This window comes from Oryx dammah, unplaced genomic scaffold (genome assembly GCF_014754425.2).
Source record: "Oryx dammah isolate SB20612 unplaced genomic scaffold, SCBI_Odam_1.1 HiC_scaffold_12, whole genome shotgun sequence".
Taxonomy (NCBI): Eukaryota; Metazoa; Chordata; class Mammalia; order Artiodactyla; family Bovidae; genus Oryx; species Oryx dammah.
The window spans coordinates 53,678,130-53,691,527 of NW_024070196.1; the positions used below are offsets into that span (position 1 = coordinate 53,678,130).

A 13,398-nucleotide genomic window follows, 5' to 3' on the forward strand; every position below is an offset into this window, starting at 1 on the left:
GCTGAAGCTCCAAAACTTTGGCCACCTGATTCAAAGAGCCAACTCATTGGAAAAGACCCTGATCCTGGGAAAGATTGAGGGCAGGAGAAGGGGGCGACAGAGGATGAGAAAGTTGGCTGGCATCACTGACTCAATGGACATGAATTTGAGCAAGCTTCAGGAGACAGTGAAGGACAGGGAAGCCTGGCGTGCTGCAGTCCATGGGGTTGCAAAGAGATGGACATAACTTAGCGACTGAACAGCAACAACAATGTATTATCAACTGCTGAATTGTACACTTGAAAAAGGTGAATACAGTGCCCCCAATTTTTATGTAAATGTCAAAGATAAGCAATGGATTTCTTCTGACATGAAATGTTAGAAATTTCTTTATTATTATTTATTAAGCACCAGCTTAATACTGCAGACATTTCAAATCACCAGGCAACAACTCATTCTTCCCCACCCATCCCACCCCAAATTCTTGATAAAGAGCTCTTCAAGTAAAGACACACGCTCTTCTCTCCTCTGTATAAAACTTTATGAAATAAAGGCAAAGAACTGTGTACATCTTGCTGTGAATGCTGCCCACAGCTGTGGAGCCAGGGTCCACCTGAGGCTGGCTTTATTGTCCAGGTCCTGAAAGACTCTTGTTCATGAACTGTCTCTTCACAAAGCAAGTCCACCACTAACAAGGAGGAACAAAACAAGGAAGAGTGGTGGTCAAATCACAGTGCAGGTTCAAGGTAAGGTCAGAAGACAAATTTACTTAACAAGAAAACTTAATAGTGGTCAGGCAGCCCTTACATTATATAAGCTCTTTGAAGGTACATGTAAAAATTTCTCTTTTTCTTTCTTCCTTTCTCTCCTCCTTTTTTTATATGCAGTGACTCACAGGTCACTCAAAATTACGACAACAAAATAAATACATTAAAGCTGTCTCACACAATACCTGTTCTACGGGTTTACAATGCCCCAACCTAAGAACATACAAACAAAATTTCTTATTACAGGTAATTCATTATTCTGTATGACTCAGGGAACTCCTACCATGTATAAGGTACCAAAGTTAAGCAACACTGCAATGTGAAAACTAAACACCTTAGCATGGCTTAAGGTGGCTACAGGGTAAAAGGTGATTTATCAACTAAATAGGCAATGAAAAGAGTTTTTACCTTGCTGGGTTTATCATTCTGAGGGTCAAAAACTTTCTCACAAAGTCTCAGTCCAGTCTCTTGCCTCAGCTGTTGTAAGTAGGCCCTCATCACCTCTAAAATCAAGAGGAGGTAAAAGAAAAAATTATATTTGAGAAAGCATCCCAAATGTGCTAGCTGTTGATTTAGACACTGACCTTGGCAATATTCTTCAACAGCTGAACAGGATAAGAAATAGAAACAGCAGTTCAAAAGGTTTTAAGATTGTACTCATTTTGGTCGAAAAGGTTCTCTACGTGTCATACTTGTTGCCAAGGATCTTTTGTGAGAGCGACTCTCACAAAGTAGGCTAGTGCATGAGCTAATGAGTCCACTCTCAATCTGTACAACAATCAAGTCAAGAAAAGGAGGCGGGTAAACAGTCCAGTGGAGAAAACCATGTGCCACACAGGAAGGGGGAGGAGATGTTCTTACCATCTTCCTGTTTGTTCGCAGGTTTGGCATAAATAGCATTCAGTGGAAAACCAGGCTCTCCAGGAATGGGAAAATTAGTGATTCCCAGTGTATACATTTCTTTCTCGCCTTGGCTTTTAGAATTGCACTTAAAAAAAAAAATTATATACACAAACATAGGGAAAAAGGATATAACATTTCAATTTGCAGTTTTTTAGTCTAAGTGGCTAGGTCTGGGGTTCTGTTTTTGTGCCCTTTTGTAATCTGGTGAAGCCTATAGGCTCCTCCTCAAACTAACCTTTTAAATGAATAAGATAAAACATGACTACACAAGAATCCAATTACAATGAAATACAATAATTACAATATTTAAAAAATCAAATTTATGACATAGCCACACAGGTGCTCTTTAATGCACTAAATAACAAGACTCAGCAGTGGACCTAACAACTGAATTTTGAAGCAGTAATGAATGCAAGTAAAATTTAAAAATATCTTCAATTATAAATGTAGTATGAAAATGCCGTAGAAAGTCACAGGTATTGCTAATGCTATTGTGGGCTGCTGCCTACGTTAATAATCAAAGTAAATGCTAGATTTCAGTTGGAGGTTAGTGAAAAGATGTAATCTTTTCTCCACTCAAGTTCATGCACCCCTGAGTTCTATCCCTGGACCCCAGGTTAAGAACCCTTGAGCCATGGGCTTAAAAAAGAATATTTTGGTCAAGATTTCTGTCTTGGAAAAATATATGCAAAGCCTTAAAACACCATCATCCTTATCTTCTCATTAGTCAACTACTGTTAAGAGATATACATTTGCAAAACCTTAAAACACCATCATCCTTCTCATTAGTCAACTACTGTAAGTTTAGACATCTACATTCAGATTTTCCTCTCAAGTCCATGCTCTAAGTCAGAGGACTATTTTCTACTTCTCCTTAAAAGACTCAACAAGTCTAAACACCTACTGTGTTCCTGACAAATGATTATCCAGGCTTAATTACCTTTTGGAGTTTCTTTAGACACTCAGAAATGTAGAGAGTTATATATATCAAGGTCCTATCGGCTTCATTCTATGGGAAGAAAACAAAACTTAAAAACAGTCCTGAGCAAAATGCAATAACTATTTGCAATAAAAGAATTCAATCTTTGTCTTTTGATTTATTAACTGAAAACTGAGAGCACAGTTATCACAGTATCAAAAATTCCCATTCTCCAAATGCAATCTTCTCAAGCCCTCTGTCTGCTCCTGGGGAGGCAGCCACCAGCTTCCTCCCTGAGCTGTGCGGCTGGCCCTGTTTTTCTCAGCTCCCCTTGCCTTGGGTTCCTGAGAAGTTGTACCAATAACTTCTCCTTCTAGGAAGGAGAGCTAACAAAGCCGCCTGGAAAACCTGAGGTGAACCATATGGCTGGTTAATCTTTAAAAGCCCTTTCACTTCAGGATCTGTGCCGAGAATAGAAACATTTATGACTCTAAAGGAGGAAGCAATTATTTCACAGCTGACCTATTCTTGATGAGCTCCAAAAGTCCAACTCTTGACCTGACCCAAAGGAAAACGTGGAGAAGACAAATGGATGCTAATCAAATGTGGCACGTACTTCAGGTCCAATTTTACATAGATTTATCATTTTAAATAAACAAACTACACTTTTCCCTAGTTTTAAGAGTCTATGATATTCGAGAGAGAATGAAATGTGGTGGAATTTTAATACAAACACCACACTTAAGACCATGCATTATTTTAGAAACGTCCATAACATCACAGAATGTTTAGATCACAGTTTATTGCCCAAGAGTCTACAAATAAAGATTTCACACTCTGTTGGATTCCAAGAGATTAAAGTTTGGCAAGGAGTTGAAAGAAGCAAAAAGTAAAGGAGAAAAAGAAAGATATACCCATTTGAATGCAGAGTTCCAAAGAATAGCAAGGAGAGATAAGAAAGTCTTCCTCAGTGATCAGTGCAAAGAAATAGAGGAAAACAACAGAATGAGAAAGACTAGAGATCTCTTCAAGAAAATTAGAAATACTAAGGGAATATTTCATGCAAAGATGGGCTCAATAAAGGACAGAAATGGTATGGACCTAACAGAAGCAGAAGATATTAAGAAGAGGTGGCAAGAATACATGGAAGAACTGTACAAAAAAGATCTTCATGACCCAGATAATCACAATGGTGTGATCACTCACCTAGAGCCAGATATCCTGGAATGTGAAGTCAAGTGGGCCTTAGAAAGCATCACTACGAACAAAGCTAGTGGAGGCAATGGAATTCCAGTTGAGCTATTTCAAATCCTAAAAGATGGTGCTGTGAAAGTGCTGCACTCAATATGCTAGCAAATTTGGAAAACTCAGCAGTGGCCACAGGACTGGAAAAGGTCAGTTTTCATTCCAATTCCAAAGAAAGGCAATGCAAAAGAATGCTCAAACTACTGCACAATTGCACTCATCTCACACGCTAGTAAAGTAATGCTCAAAACTCCCCAAGTCAGGCTTCAGCAATACGTGAACCGTGAACTCCCTGATGTTCAAGCTGGTTTTAGAAAAGGCAGAGGAACCAGAGATCAAATTGCCAACATCTGCTGGATCGTGGAAAAAGCAAGGGAGTTCCAGAAAAACATCTATTTCTGCTTTATTGACTATGCCAAAGCCTTTGACTGCGTGGATCACAATAAACTGTGGAAAATTCTGAAAGAGATGGGAATACCAGACCACCTGACCTGCCTCTTGAGAAATCTGTATGCAGGTCAGGAAGCAACAGTTAGAACTGGACATGGAACAACAGACTGGTTCCAAATAGGAAAAGGAGTACGTTAAGGCTGTGTATTGTCACCCTGCTTATTTAACTTGTATGCAGAGTACATCATGAAAAATGGTGGACTGGAAGAAACACAAGCTGGAATCAAGATTGTTGGGAGAAATATCAATAACCTCAGATATACAGATGACACCACCCTTATGGCAGAGAGTGAAGAACTAAAGAGCCTCTTGATGAAAGTGAAAGAGGAGAGTGAAAAAGTTGGCTTAAAGCTCAACATTCAGAAAACTAAGATCATGGCATCTGGTCCCATCATTTCATGGCAAACAGATGGGGAAACAGTGGAAACAGTGGCAGATTTTATTTTCTTGGGCTCCAAAATCACTGCAGATGGTGACTGAAGCCATGAAATTAAAAAATGCTTACTCCTTGGAAGGAAAGTTATGACCAACCTAGACATATTAAAAAGCAGAGACATTACTTTACCAACAAAGGTCCATCTAGTCAAGGCTACAGTTTTTCCAGTAATCATATATGGATGTGAGAGTTGGACTATAAAGAAATCTGAGCACCAAAGAATTGATGCTTTTGAACTGTGGTGTTGGAGAAGACTCTTGAGAGTCCCTTGGACTGCAGGGAGATCAAACCAGTCAATCCTAAAGGAGATCAGTCCTGAATATTCATTGGAAGGACTGATGCTGAAGCTGAAACTCCAATCCTTTGGCCACCTAATGCGAAGAACTGACTCATTTGAAAAGACCCTGATGCTGGGAAAGATTGAATGCTTAAGGAGAAGATGACGACAGAAGATGAGATGGTTGAGCTGGCATCACCGACTCAATGGACATGAGTTTGAGTAAACTCTGGGAGTTGGTGATGGAGGGGGAGGCCTGGCGTGCTACAGTCCATGGGGTCGCAAAGAGTCGGACATGACTGGGTGACTGAACTGAACTGAAATTCCATAATCTAGAACATTATCAAGAAGATTCATTGACATTCCTTGTAACTTGCTCACAGCAGCATCTCAGAGAGCTTTTTTCCATTTCTCGCTTTCCTTTTCTACCCACTTCCACCTCTCCCTTCCTCCTGAGATCACAAGAACCACGAGGTTGCGAGAAGGGTCCAGGACACAGAAGTATATAAAAACAGCATGCAAAATTTTTTGGTTTTGGACTTGTACAAAATAGGTGCTTAATGCTGCTGAGTAAATAAATATAAAGAAGTGTGTAGACAAGAGTAAATCTCAGTATAGGACCAAACAATATTAAGCTCTGTGAGCCACAGTCTGTCACAACTACTCAACTCAGCTGTTGTGGCATGAAAGCACCCATAGGTGATGTGTAAATAAATGCAAATGGCTATGTTCCAGTAAAATTTACAAAAACATATGGAAGGCCAGATTTGGTCCTCAGACTGTCTGCAAAACCATGGTGAACTAAGATTAATACAGAATTAGGCACTGTTCTGGATTTTTAAAATCACACAATCTAATTTCATTTTACTTATTCCTCACATTAACTCTGACTGCCAAGTACATACTATCCCCATCAGAAAACTAAAGCATAAAAGTTTTGTACTTTACCTTAATTTCATAGTTTTTGAAGAAGACATTGGCCTTAAAGTAATAGATAGCTTCATCCACAATATCGGTATCTTTTGCTAAGCAGGGTAGGATGGGAGAAAGGCAGAGGATGTTAGCCAAATGTAAAACATAACATTTGAAAAGCTATAAAGAAAAAAAAAATCAAAGCTCAAGAGTCAAGGGCTTTGGAATTGAATAACAAAGAATCAGGCTACCGAAACAAAGTCTTTAGAAAGAATTTCTAGAAAAATAAGCACATGGTTTATTCAGACAGCTTTATTGTCTTTATAAAAATTATACACACTCATTAGAGAAACAAATGAATCAATACAGGAAAAAAAAAGGAATTGTCACCCTAATCTCACTACCCAGAAATAACTACTCTCAGCATTTGGTGAACATCATTCCAGACATTTCTCAATGCATTTACAAAAACAGACTGAGACACAGACTAAATTTAATAAACTGCTTTCTTAAAAATATTTGGATGGCCAAAAAGTTCATTCGAGTTTTTCCAAAAGATGTTACAGAAAACCCCAATGAACTTTTTGGCCAACCCAACACAAAGAATGCCATACAATTTTATTTGAACTTACATACTATAGCTTTAGGGGAAAAAACTCTCAGCTGTTCACTTAGGAATGTACTGGGATTCACACATACATCTTTCTTTTTATAAAAACTGTGACTTCAAATGTGTACAATCTGTTCAAGGTGGCTAGAGACTGAGAAAAACCAGAAGTACTGTTGCAACAAAGACAGATCTCATTACAAAATTTCTGTGGCTTTTTTTGGGTTTTCCTTTTTTTATTTTAAAAAGGTCACAATCTCAGGGTCTTGATATCCAGCAGCTGGTTTTAGCAATGTAGAAATGGTTATTTTCATTTCGCAACCCTGACTGCTATCCCTCTCACACAGCAGAAATGCAGAAGCTTTTGTACTCTAATCCAGTTGTCTTTATCTTTGCCCATTCCCCTGCTGGAGAATTTTAACAGAATTCCTTTTTTCCCCCTTTAAAAAAATTTTTTTGGACATGTGGGATCTTAGGTCCCCAACCAAGGGTCGAACCCACACCCCCTGCAGTCTTAACCACTGGACCACCACAGAAGTCCCCCAAAGAATTCTAACTCTAGACTTCTGTTCCCTGTAATCTAGTCTCTTATTTGCAAAAAAGAAACTTCCTTCTATGATCCCACAGTGCTTACAAAAAACAAGCTAGCTCTAGTGTCATGTTGCAGAGGAAGGGAAAGAGGCTAGCTGATAGGATTCAGGCTAGTTGATAGGATTCAGAACATAGAAGAGCATTTGGCATATATAAGGTGTTCAAAAGCTATCTGTTGAATGTAAATAACTAGATTAATGCTAACAGTTACTTAGTCCGTAGCACAGGCTTGTATTTCTCCATAATTCCAATTCAGTCCTATTCCAGCCCCCTAGGGAAGAGTAACAGGTCACTCTTAACTACAGAAATCATGAAGTTCCAGTTTCCTGCAGTCCCATTCTCTCTCAAGGGCCCAAGAATTGCAAAGGTGGTAATTAAAGTCACTTCATTGGTCAATTAAGTCTTCTGATATACTATATGGTATTTTGACACAATCTGGGAAGTAATCTGGTCAAACACTGATCCTTATTCTTCCTCTGCAAAAGAATAATGTCATTCTTTTACATTATTTTTCCTGTTTTTGGTGGCTTTTTTTTTCCATCTCAGAACAAGATTGTGGTGACTCACCAAATTTATTAAGTTTACTGAGCTTTAAACTGGTATTGAAAACAAAACTAAATTAAGAGGAAGTCAAGTCAAATAAACTGGCCAGAAGAATGGAGACAGGGTCAGTACAAAATTAGTAATCTAAACTATGGTTTTGGAAACCACAAATGGAACTCAGTGCAGACCCTTCCTGGCTGCAGGGAAACCATGTCTAATATAACACAAATTACACTGTTGGCAGAACATCTCAGAACGTCATCAGAAGAATCTCAGATGGTATCTGAAAAGAATGAGGCATTCTGAACAGAGAAAAAAAAAAAGCTCCAAAAAAAAAAAAAAAAAGCGAGTGCCAAGAAAGAAAGCAAAAGATACAAAATTCAGAAAAGCAAGAGAAGAAATGAATAATGTTATACAGGACACTTAAGACTGAGGTATTGGTAAAAACTGGGATCCTGAAGAATGGACAAAGGAAGTAGATTTAGATAAAGAAAGAGGTTAAAATACGCTTTGTTTTTTCCAGCTTGATGACACAGAAAGGATAGGGACACGATGTTCTATAGAGGCAGCAGCATTAGATTAGTAAGAACTGACAGTGATGATAGGAAGAGTGTTGAGAATTAAGTACATTTCCTCTTCCCTCTCAACAAAATATCCCAGAGAAACTGGCAGCAATAATACAGTTTCCTATTAAATGCAACATCTACCCAAGATCTGAGAAGGTGGAAAGCACAATATCCATCAAGCAAATAGAAAATACAAGAGCAATCTGAGAAAGTATTTCCCTGATGTGCTAACATCAGAGGGTTTCATACCAAAATGTGAAAATAATGGAAAGGGGTTTTGACTTACTTTCTCTAGGGGCAGGTCCTTTGAACTGACTTCTGATAGGCAACAGTGCCATGTTTCCAATGAGTTTGGTGTCAGGGTCCATGAGGGAAGAGTGGTAAGCCTGTAAGGACAAGCCAGGTAAGAACACAGAAGCAGAAAGAGAGCAAATGTCACTGGGGCAAACAAGTACATTTTCCTAAGGAAAAAAAAGAATAATTCATCCAAGATAAACTGGCTCATGAAAACTATCAAAGTTTGAGGAATTCTGAGAAAATTTGAGGCAAGCTAGTTGTTGAACACAGCCATTATTAAAAATAAAGTTATAGAAATTTTCAACTAAATAAATTATATTAAAAACAAAGGTAATAAATATTTGACACTTTCATTATTTCCTATTTTAAAATTATTTTACCAATGTCTGTGATCTTAAGGTTAGTTATGCCTTTTGTACCTACGGTGGAAACACTGTATGATAAGGTACTACTGTGCTTTCCTTCAAATTTCACATCTGGTGACAGAACATTGGTAACTGGCGAGGTATTCACACTATACAAATAGGCAAACACTATATAAATCAGAGGTACCCAGCAACCCAGCTGGTGTTAAAACCACAATCAAAGCACTGGCTCTTCAGCTCTGCCACTTCCTAGCTTTATGCCTTTTGACTAAGACATCACTTTTCTTCTCTTAGCCTATTTCTACATTTGTAAAATAAAAACATATATACTTGTTTTAAGTGGATGGATGTGAGTTAAAGGAAAGAGGAGAAAAATCACATTTATGAGAACAATTTATAGGTCAATTTCTAGTTCGGCATTTTACAAGATGTCTGGCTTTTTGTAAGACAACATGGGCCCCAGTCATTTATTCATCAAAAGGTTACTAAGTACCTTCTGTGTGCAAGGCATGTGGAGATATTGGCATGCAAGACCAGCCCTGGCTCTGTCAGGTGAATAGAGGAGACAGATAATAAGTAAGTGATCACAGGGGAAGTCAAGGGTGCTCTTTGTGCACCTGGAAAGATGAGTACAAGGCATTAGGGTTCTGGCTTAAAATCTGGCTTTATCAAGATTTACTAGTGTGCTTATGTATTTAAGGGCTTCCCTGGTGGGTCAAATGGTAAAGAATCTGCCTGCAATGCAGGAGACCTGTCCCTGGGTTGGGAAGATCCTCTGGAGGAGGAAATGGCAACCCATTCCAGTATTCTTGCCTAGAGGAGGAGCCCAGGATTCTTGCCTAGGACAGTGGAGCCTAGTAGGACCCATGGGATCCCAAAGAGTCAGACTGAATTGAGTGACTAACTTTAACTTTATGCGAAAATGGATTTAAAATGGATGACCAACGACGACCTACTGTACAGCACATGGAACTCTGCCCATTGTAATGTGGCAGCCTGGATGGGAGGGGAGTGTGGGGAAGAACAGATACATGTATACATATGGCTGAGTCCCTTTGCTGTTAACCTTAAACTATCACAACATTGTTAATCTACTACACAACACACACACACATACTGGTGTGTTGCACACACTAGTGTGCAACTTTGGGCAAGGTACTTAACTTCTCTGAGCCTCAACCTTCTCCTCTGCAAAATGAAAAACCACTAACATATCTACTTCATAATCACTCCGAGGATTAATTAGGGAATAATTTATACAAACTGTGTAGCCCAGAGATGGCCTGACATACATCAGGAGTCAAACGGTAGCTATGGGATTCACCAAACCTAACTATGGTTTACTCCTTTTTATTACAGATATGCTTCATCTAACGCAGCCCCTTATCCTCCCCTGCACTAGCTATACTGTCTTATTACCTTCATGGCATTTGTCACTATCTCAAACAATCCCCCTTATTTTATTTACATTTACAGATTATGTCTCCTCATTAGAGCGTAAACTCCTTAAGAACAGGGATTTGTTGGCCTTTCTCACTGCTATAATAGTGCTTTGGCATGCAGCAGATGCTGAACATCGCATGTTACTGAACACAGTTTTTCCTCATCTGCAAAATGGAGACCATGATGGTGATAAATCTACCCCTGCGACTGTCAGAAATTAAGAACAACCAAACCACCATCAATTTTAACTCCTACTCTGATGCACATGAAAACAAACATGTGGAAACTAGGCGCGGACCTTGCACCTGCTCTGAGAGCCCTAAACCCAGCGGCTCGGGGGTGGCAGCCACTGCCGGGGCGACGGGGGAGGAGGAGTCAGGGAAGTGGGCTCGGACAGGCGACAGGCAGCATAAGGGACCCGCCTCCAGAGGCGAAGGAGGAAGTGGGCCTACAGGGAAAAAAGAAGCCGGGCCCTAGCTGTGATATGAGAAATTAAAAGGGCAGCCCTTGCCTTCGTGGCTCTAGTGAGGCTTTGGGAACCCCGCTGGAATCGGGGGTACGGGGAGAGGCACAAAAAGCGATAAAAAGGATCAAGCTTGGAGAGGAGGGAGCAGAAGATCTGTGGCAGTCTCCTCAGCACGCCCCGGGTCTCTGGCCCACTCTGCCATGCCCTGTTCCTCCACGGCCGGCCGACATCCCCGGGCCGCCCTAATCCCACAGAGGCCGGCCCCTCTCCTCTGGCCTTTCCCCTTCTCAAGCCCCTGCTTTCTCTCTGCCCTCCTCGGCCTGCTTTTCTCAGCGCACGCAAGACTTCTCGCGACTCTCTCAAATCCCCGCCGTCTCCCGACACCCCCACTTTGGCCCATTTACCGGCATCTTGGAGGCGCCCCGGTCTCAACCCCAACGAAGAGAATCTGGTTAGAGATCGGCGGTTCCGGTCTGGCAGCCCGGGCGGGGTAGGCGGAAGTGAGCCGGAAGGGGAGGGCGAAGGCAGGACGCCGCGCTTCCGGCCTCGCAGTGTGTGGCTAGCCGCTGCAGCTGCGCGGATCCGACAGGGCACCAGGGGGCGCTCGAGCCCTAGGCAGGGGCTCTGAGTATCGCGCCTGCGTGAAGTGTGGGCGAGAATGAGGTTGATTTCGGGGTTACAGAATCCTAGATATATCACCTCTTTCGTTTTTTCTCAAAGACCACCTTTTCAGTAGCATTCCCTGGGTCATCCTAAATTCAGTCCCACTTCACTCCCCTTTCCCTCAGTTCGTATGATTCTTTTATGTTTTACTTTTGGGTTTTGTCTCTGTCCGTTAGTATGAACGTCAAAAATGCAAGGATTGTCTATTTTGTTCACTGCTTATCCCTATACCTGTAACAGGACGGCACAAGGTAAGCATCAATAATATGTGTTGAGTGAGAGAATGAACTCAATCCACTGATTTTAAAAAGGAAAAAACAATCACAGAAGGGATTTGTGTACTACTCTTGTGTGATTACGTACTGCGATTCTTTGTGTAATGGTTGAGAAAAACTGGGTTTGAATCCAGCTCCAACATTTATTGGCTGTCTCACCTTGGGCAAGTTAACCTCCATACCTCAGCTTCCTCATCTGAAAATGGAGATAACAGTGATTACCTGAGTTTTGTGAGGATGAAATAAATTGCATGGAATGTGCTTAGAACTTACATGCCTGGAACATACTAAAAGCTAAGGAATTCTTAATCTTTACTGGAAAGCACTTCAGGTTAAAAGCCAAGTTCACTGCTGCTTCTGGCCATTTATTTTGCCAGTCCCACAGAATGAATTACTTTGTCCCATGTTCCCACAATTGATTTCTCATTTATATTTCTGGCCAAATTTTACCTTTTAGGAGGAGACTTCCTTGGTGGTCTCAGATGGTAAAGATAGTCTTCCCTGATCGAGCTGATCTACTGGGCCCTTAAGACTAATTATAAACAAGGAAACCTCTAATAAGGGTGATTGTGGGGCTACTTTGCTCCCATCAAAGAAGCCTCCTCTTGTGTGTTAGTCACTCAGTTGTGTCCAGCTCTTTGTGACTCCACAGACTATAGCCTACCAGGCTCTGCTGTCCATGGAATTCTCCAGGCCAAGAATACTGGAGTGGGTTGCCATGCCCTTCTCCAGGGGTTCTTCCCTGGAGAACCTTGAACCCGGATCTCCTGAATTGCAGGCAGATTCTTTACGATCTGAGCACACACCAAACTCTCCATAAGGCTAAATGAGAGAGGTAAAGCTCAAGCAGGACGAGGAGGGCAAATGAAAAGGTGTCTTATTTTTCTGACTCTCTCACATGACAGTAACATTTCTAAAATCTAGCAACACTGAGAGATCAGGGTGTTTTTGCCCTTTGCATACTCCAGGGCCACAGAAAAAAGAAAAAGCAAGAGTTCCAAAAAAACATCTACTCCTACTTTATTGACTATGCCAAAGCCTTTGACTGTGTGAATCACAACAAACTGTGGAAAATTCTTAAAGAGATGGGAACACTAGACCACCTGACCTGCCTCCTGAGAAATCTGTATGCAGATTAGCATAACTGTAAGCAAAAATTAGAACTGGGCATGAAACAACAGACTGGTTCCAAATAGGGAAAGGAGTATGTCAAGGCTGCTTATTTATTGTCACTCTGTTATGTATATGCAGAGTACACCATGGGAAACGCTGGGCTGGATGAAGCACAAGCTGGAATCAAGATTGCAGGGAGAAATATCAATAACCTGAGATATGCAGATGACACCACCCTTATGGCAGAAAGAAAGAACTAAAGAACCTCTTGATGAAAGTGAAAGAGGAGAGAGTGAAAAAGTTGGCTTAAAGCTCAACATTCAGAAAACGAAGATCATGGCATCTGGTCCCATCACTTCATGGAAAATAGATGGGGAAACAGTGGCAACAGTGACAGACTTTATTTTTTGGAGTTCCAAAAATCACTGAAGGTAGTGACTGCAGCCATGAAACTAAAAGATGCTTGCTCCTTGGAAGAAAAGTTATGATCAACCTAGACAGCGTATTAAAAAGCAGAGACATTACTTTGCCAACAAAGGTCCGTCTAGTCAAGGCTATGGTTTTTCCAGTGGCCATGTATG

The 13,398-nt window shown here is 40.8% G+C and overlaps 1 protein-coding gene across 1 annotated transcript; it reads right to left on the reverse strand.

Moving 5' to 3' along the window:
* Positions 1–350: 350 nt before the first annotated feature.
* Positions 351–11,415, reverse strand: ARPC3 (actin related protein 2/3 complex subunit 3). Its single transcript, XM_040250772.1, has 7 exons — positions 11,171–11,415; positions 8,482–8,581; positions 5,925–6,001; positions 2,590–2,658; positions 1,608–1,734; positions 1,155–1,249; positions 351–667 (listed from the first exon to the last, which is right to left on the reverse strand). Exons 1-7 carry the CDS (start codon positions 11,174–11,176, stop codon positions 605–607), a joined length of 537 nt encoding a protein of 178 aa, XP_040106706.1. The 5' UTR covers positions 11,177–11,415; the 3' UTR covers positions 351–604.
* Between the last annotated feature and the right edge of the window lie 1,983 nt (positions 11,416–13,398).

Coding starts and splice junctions, on each gene's coding strand:
- ARPC3 (XM_040250772.1), bottom strand. Junction 2,659..5,924: donor TCAAAAACTATGAAATTAAG/GTAAAGTACAAA, acceptor TTCTTCCCATAG/AATGAAGCCGATAGGACCTT. Junction 668..1,154: donor AGAATGATAAACCCAGCAAG/GTAAAAACTCTT, acceptor CCTCCTTGTTAG/TGGTGGACTTGCTTTGTGAA.